The 7537-nt window shown below is 39.9% G+C and overlaps 1 protein-coding gene across 1 annotated transcript; it reads left to right on the forward strand.

The window, feature by feature from the left end:
• The first annotated feature begins 3210 nt into the window (after nucleotides 1–3210).
• Nucleotides 3211–5517, forward strand: LOC111781238 (hydroxycinnamoyl-CoA:piscidic acid hydroxycinnamoyltransferase). The gene is given in 3 exon segments (XM_023661719.2): nucleotides 3211–3893; nucleotides 4606–5143; nucleotides 5146–5517. Coding segments are annotated over 3 exon segments (1377 nt in total). The 5' UTR covers nucleotides 3211–3230; the 3' UTR covers nucleotides 5322–5517.
• Nucleotides 5518–7537: the final 2020 nt, after the last annotated feature.

The following is a 7537-nucleotide window of genomic DNA, read 5'->3' on the forward strand; positions in this document are numbered from 1 at the left end:
ACTTAATCGCCTCTGTCGCCTCACTTTTCGCTTGCAACCGGATCAGCCACATGAAGCGGCTTTTGTCATCGACCAGCAGGAGGAAGAGGGTCTTGCCGCCTAGGGTCGCCGGCTTGATGGGCCCACAGATATCGCTGTGCACAAGCTCCAACGACTCACCGGCGCGGTAGAATGTTCGAGACGAAAGTGGGTGCGCCTCTGTTTGCCGATGAGGCACCCGTCGCACAGCTTATTCACGCCTTTGATTGCCAGGAAACCGTGCACCATCTCCTCGTGTAGTTTTTCTAGAGCAGGAAAGTTTAGGTTCCCATACCTCTTCTTCGGTCCTAACCAAGAGGCTAACCGGTTGCTCTATCTCCAACTCTAGGATGTAAAGGCATTTTGCCGTGCGCCAAACTTGCGTGAGCAGCCATCGTCGATCATCGCAGATTTTGAGTAGCCCGCACTTGAAGGAAATGAAGCAGCCGGCCTCATTGTGTTGACCCAGGCTCACAAGGTTAGCCTTGAGCCTTGAGATGAAGTAGACGTCGGTTAGCTTGCGGTGCTCGCCTCCGGCCCGCGAATCGCCGAGTCGAGCTCGAAGAACGCAGATTTATCCGCGGTCATATGGTTTGTTGTCCCTGTGTCGAGGACCCAAGCAGCCGGCCTCATTGTGTTGACCCAGGCTCACAAGGTTAGCCTTGAGCCTTGAGATGAAGTAGACGTCGGTTAGCTTGCGGTGCTCGCCTCCGGCCCGCGAATCGCCGAGTCGAGCTCGAAGAACGCGGATTTATCCGCGGTCATATGGTTTGTTGTCCCTGTGTCGAGGACCCATCGTCGGTGCTCATGCTCCTCGTCCCTCTCGCCGATCTGAGCGAACACTCGCTCCTCCTTCAGTTGAATTGGCTCCCCAACTGGAGATCTTCCTCGAGTTTAACGCGCACTGGAGGAGCAGTTACGCCATCGTTGATTACCTCCACCTCCATGGGAAGTTGGGGACGTCGGATAAGACCGATGCACTTGCCATGAAAAGAGCTGGCTCTTCCTCCTCGAATCGAGCCACATGGGCCTTCTCTTTGTTCTCCAGCAGTTCTTGCTCAGGTGTCCCTTCTTCCCGCAGTTCGAGCACTGGATTGGCCCACCATCAGTCGACTCCTTCTTTTGATCCCCCTCTTTCTCGCGCGTGCGCTCGCGAGATTTCCATGGCTTCTTACCTCCAGCAGGTGGTCCTTCTTCCCGCAGTTCAAGCACTGGATTGGCCCGGTTCTCCAGCAGTTCGAGCACTGGATTGGCCCGCCATCAGTCGTCTTCCTCCTCGGTTCGAGCCACATGGGCCCGCCATCGATCGACTCCTTCTTTCGATCCCCCCTCTTTCTCGCGCTTTGCATTTTCTTCTACTTAAACCTAAGACCTGTGTGTTGTTCGCTTTGCATTTTCTTTTACTTAAACCTAAGACCTGTGTGTTGTTAAGTGACACTCTAACCACTTAAGCTATTCAACTTGACTGTTGATAAAGTTGGCTCCTCCGCAATGATATACAACTGGTGGAATAAACCAGACTCTGATACCACTTGTTGACTTCTGCCAAGATGAAAACGTTAACGGAGTAAAAACCGGCCGAAGGAAAACTTCTTCGAAAAAAATTAACTGAAAATAAAAAGAGAGAGAAATAGTTGCTTAAGACCCGATGTTAGTTATTTGATTCAGTTTCACATATTTAAATAACAAGTCTATCCTAAATTTAACACCCAAAATGGCCAGCAAAAAATGAGCTCTTCCCTTAAATGGGGAGGGTTATTCAGATATTCAAGTCAAAATACAACTAAATTCAAAAGTAAAAAAACAACTAAAGAAATTTAAGAAAACGTGTGAATAAAACTATAGCTTTTATCTAGAAGTTGACAAGACGGCAACCGGACTAAAAAATCTGGATGCCGGAGGTAATAAAACTCGCACGCCACTGCCACCATCCTCAATGGCATCACATATAGGACTACCGCCACTGCAAAGCATATTGCTGTGAAAATCCCGGTGGTGTGTGGATCTTGCCATGTCACCAATGCCTGCACGCACTCGGCTTGAGTCGCCAAATCCCCCAATAAGTGTTGCACACGCACCCCAATTGCTTTCAACTTATCATACCTCATCCATACAACTTCTTTTTGCTCTCAACTTATCATACCTCATCTGTACAACTTCCGGCGATCTCGTGCTCGGCATGCCGTCGAACTCCTCATCCAGTTCGTCCATTTCGACGGTGTCGAACATCGATAGCTTCGAATCGAAATGCAGGAGAAGCCCCCGTGACCGGAATTTGTAGTTCCACGCACTGGTGACGAAGCGTAGAATGAAACTGTTGGAATGATGGGATAGAATCACTAGAAGCGTGTGGACGAGAATCGTGGAAGTCAGATTCCGCCACGATCGGGTGTCGTCGACCCATTTCACGGCGACGATCACCGTGGTGGCTACGTTGATGATTCTGTACCAATTTGCTCGGACTTTCCACATGCTAAAGCCGTGCGATTTGGCGTCGAGCATGAATTGAATGATCTCTTGCCGGAGTGGCGGTTCCGATCTCGAGAGATGGCCGACAACTGTCTCCACCGCTGCGATCCGGAACTGTTCCGTTTAATATAACAAAAATTATATATGTATGGATTGAAAATATATTTATATTGAGCGGAATCTATTATTACTTTTAAATTTATTAAACTAATTATTTTTATTGATTTTGAATTTCGAGATCTAATACTCCATTTTACTTAGTAAAAATTATTCAAAAAGTACTTATGTTTATTAATCTTCAGTATTACGACAATATTGAACTATATTACGAGGTTACATTTCTATAATTATGATCAAGAATTTGGGCGTTTGAATGATTATAGATTGATTTGTTTTGTCTGTTAATTTTTAATATTTTTATGTAAGATTGTATTAAATGATTCCAAATAATTAAAAACAATTTAAAAATTTTAATTTTTTTTTAACAATGAGTTTAGTTGAGTTGGTTACTAATTCAACCTAGAATTCATTTTGAAGTTGATATAAAACATTCCCTCAATCCCATCTCAACATGTACAATCTTATTTTAAACGGGACCTGGCTCGGCCCATGTACACCTTAATCTAAATGGAGAATCTATTCAATGTCGGGACATAGTCGAGAGGTAAAGTGGACATCTTTACTTATATAAAGGGTAGCTTACAAAACATCTCTCCAATCCGAGCTCTTGAAAACCAACGTGAATGGCGTCTATAACCATCCATTCCTCCTCCACCATCGTCCCCAGCCACCCTACTCCCACCGGCGCATTCTCCGTCTCCGAGTGCGACCAATACAGGGCATGGACTCACCTCCCCAGCGTCTACGTCTACAAATCCCCGGCAGCCGAGGTCGTCGCCGTCGAGTCCTTAAAAACCTCCCTCAGCCAAATCCTTGTCCCTTACTACCCTCTCGCCGGGCGTCTCCACTGGCTCCTTGGCGGCCGCCTCGAGCTCGATTGCTGCGCTGCTGGAGCCCTATTCTTCGAAGCTTCCACTAACGCCAAGCTGGAAGATTACGGCGACTTTGCGCCGTCGGATGCTGTAAGAGAACTCGTCCCGTCCGTGGATTACAATTCTCCAATCGAAGAGCTGCCGCTGCTTCTATTTCAGGTGACAAGATTCAGCTGCGGTGGGGTTGTAATTGGCGTAGCTAGTTGTCATACGGTGGTGGATGGCGCCTCCGCCATCACGTTCATTAACTCGTGGGCGAGCATGGCGCGTGGAGAGAAGACGGTGGAGACTATTTTGCAGCCGTTGCATGATCGGAAATTTCTGATGCCGGAGAAGCCGCTGCGTCCGCCGCGGTTCGACCATGTTGAATTTACTAAACCACCCCCAGTTATCCTTGGCACCTCCAACCCTGAGGTAAGGTTTTTTAGTCAATGGATTATGACCACACGGTTTTTACCATTTTAGTTAAATTCACGGTTTAGTAAATAATATTTAACATAATTTTTAAAAGCTTAAAATTTAATATTATAGTATAATAGATTATGCTTAAAAAATACATATTAATGAATTAAGTATATAAAGAAAGAAATATATATAGTTTCTTATTTTAATATATATATATATAGATATATATATAGGTCAAGGACTGAGAGTATGATTTTCGTCTCCGGCTCCGTTTTGTTAATGGAGAGAGATTTCTTTTCGCTCCTTACCCAAACGAAGTTTTCTCACCTCGTTTAGGTGGGTCCTCGTGAAGCCTTGATTCTATGGGTTTAACGAACATATGAGATCTCACATGGGTATTTTTTTATAAGAGTCTGGAAACCTCTCTCTAATATATACGTTTTAAAACTGTTACGCGGAGTGGGTCAAATCAGACAATATTTGGTGGCAGTCAGCTTAGGTTGTTACAAGACATGTGTACTGTGGTCTCTTTCCATTATTGCAGGATGTTAATTTCTATTTAGTCTTCAAATTTGAAAAATAATTAGTTTTTCAATTTATTTGTGAAATCAAGTAAAATTTATATACCCAATGAATGTTCTATTCGACTAAACTCGAACCATTTAGAATCATTGAGCAAACTCCACGAAATTGACAGTTTTATTACTATTCTCAATCGAAGGAGGCAAAGCAAGAAACCACATCGGCATTGCTCAAACTTACTAAAGAACAAATTGAAAAGCTGAAAAAGAGAGCAAATTCAAACGTAACCAATCAAACCATGGGCGTGGGCGATGAAGTACAACCACGACCATACTCTCGATTTGAGGCTATTACCGGACACATGTGGGTTTGTGCATGCAAGGCTCGCAATACCGGCGAGAGTCGACAGCCAACGATAGTTCGTACCCCTATTGACGTTAGAAGACGGATGAAGCCACCCATCCCAGAAAACTTCTCAGGGAACTCATCTTTCGTCGTCTTAACACCAGAATGCGAGTTCGGCGAATTGATGTCTCAACCATTGAGCTATGCTGCAGGAAAGGTAAGAGAAGGAACATGGAAGATGACAGGCGAATACGCGCAATCAGTGGTAGACTATTTAGCAGGGCAAGACGACATTAACTGGTTGAAAACATCATTCCACTCCAAGGTTCCAGTCCAGGCTTCGTTTTGGGGTAACCCTAATCTTTCAATAGGGAGTTGGATGTCGTTGCCGTTTAAGAGGCAGATTTTGGCTGGGGACGACCAAGTTACTTCGGGCCAGCAACGTTGAACATTGATGGAAAGTCGTACATAATGGTGGGGCCATCAGATGATGGGTCGCTCATAGTAGCGATACGGTTGCAAACAAGACATATGGATGATTTCAAGAAGTATTTCTACGAAGATATATAAAAGTTCAAGTAACACTGAAATCGTTTGTGTTGAGTAATCTCTATGTTTCCGTTTTTTCTTGCATGTTCTTCATGGTTGTCCCCATAGTTTGTTCTAAAGCCAAACTATGTTCTTTTTTCTATGTAATATTTTGTTCGGTTTTGGTTTGTCATGTTGATGATATTTAATCTTTCATTTCGGTTTACCATATGCATTATATTTGACCCGTTGCTTATATGGATTGAAGTGTTGAAAGGAAGAAGATGATAAGCAAACTCCGAAGCCATGAAGAACAGATGATCGAGGTTACTACAACCACCGCACCTAAATGATGGGGAACATTCTCTATTTATAATCATTTACACAATCAAATAGATTACAAATGAAATGGAAAGAACAATAAATGGATACACGATATTAGCCTATGATCAAGGGTCAAATATGATATATATAGTAAATTATAATGGAAGACTAATTATCCTCGACAGTCCACGTTATCTTATCTGAATTGGACTATGATTAGAATTAGACCTAACTGTTCAACAATGTAACGATCCCACAATTTCTTTTAAATTAAGACACATATAATTCCTATTACGAGCGAAAAATTATTCAAAACGTTCTTCGTAATCTTTATTATAACCATAATATCGTCTATTTAAACCTTTATTATAATCTCGTTTTAAATCCTATCGATCCATAGTTCTCACACTAATATAAAATTATATCTAATTTTGAATTTATTTTAAATGTAATAAAATGAAAATGGTTAAAAATAATTATGAGATAATGTAAGTTAATTTTAATTTTAAAGTTATAATAGATTAAGAATATATAAGATTTATGAGTTAAAATTGATTTTAAAAAAAAAAAAGGAAAAAATAGCTGTCAAACATAAAACATGTAAAGAAGAGCCACTTGGAAGAAAGGTGAGCTTGTCTAGTACAAGTGTGTTACACGAAGACACTACTTGTCGGGTTCTTTTTATTTATTTTTTAAAAAATTTATTTATCTCAATTAATAAAATTCAAATATTAAATATTTACAAATTATATATTACTAGATTAAAGCCGATAGATTGGATTTGATTGTAAATAAGTTGGTTTAACTTTTACAGTTTGGATTGTGTAGTCTGGGTTGGTCGGGTTCTCGAGTCATATATGAATACCTCTAATATCTACCCGTGATCTATAGAAATTATGTCCGCTTTGTCATTAGTACGTGCAACGAGAAAATGATAAATATTTCTATTCACCGTGCTACGTTTTAAAAATATAAAATGTATCTTATTTGTCAGTATTTGAATCTCGCTTATTAAATAATACATCAATTATTATTTTAAAAGTGGATGGCTGTTACATTTTAAACGTTTGTGACTTTCGATCCTGGCCGACCATAAAGACGTACTAATTGATTTGATGGGATTTTTTGTGCGCTCAAAAGCCTCCATGGATGCTTTTCCATTACCCTACACATTCTTTTTTTCTTTCATTACAAAATTAATATTTATAATTTTAAATCTTCAAATTATTTTTTTTTATTTATCAAAATATTCTCAAAATATAACTATATATATATATATATATATATATATATATATATATATATATATATATATATATATATATATATATATATATATATATATATTTTAATAATTAGTTTCAAAAAAAATCCTTTAAATTTGATCGGATAATTATAGGTCACTTCACAGGGCGAAACCTAACATTGATATCATTTTTAACCGTCCAAGCCCACCGCTAACAAACATTGTCTGTTTTAACTCGTTGTCAGTCTTACAGTTTTAAAATGCATCTATTAGAGAGAGATTTTCATATCTTTATGAACAATGTTTACATAACTTACCGATTTAATTTAATTTTTTTCTTATAAATTCTGACACGTTAATAAGACGTTGGCCACTTTTTTCAATTCCTTCCCTGGCCCATTGCATTTAACTTCACATTTATTGAATAATTGAAAGGTAAAATTTGAATAACGGGATGACTACAGACATCGAAAATTTTAAAGAAATTGAAAGTTACTATCTATACCAACAAGTCATAGGAACTTCAAAATTAAACGTGTTTAAATTAGAGCAATCCTGCGTTTAGTAACCTCTTGAAAATTTTCATGAAATGTATGTGAGTGAAAACAAAACATGACTCGTGTTGATCGGTTGGGATACTTTTCACTCTTAGAAGCGAGAAGTACATGATCACGTCACACGAGATATA

Source organism: Cucurbita pepo, chromosome 19 (genome assembly GCF_057944985.1).
Source record: "Cucurbita pepo subsp. pepo isolate OVF chromosome 19, ASM5794498v1, whole genome shotgun sequence".
Lineage (NCBI taxonomy): Eukaryota > Viridiplantae > Streptophyta > Magnoliopsida > Cucurbitales > Cucurbitaceae > Cucurbita > Cucurbita pepo.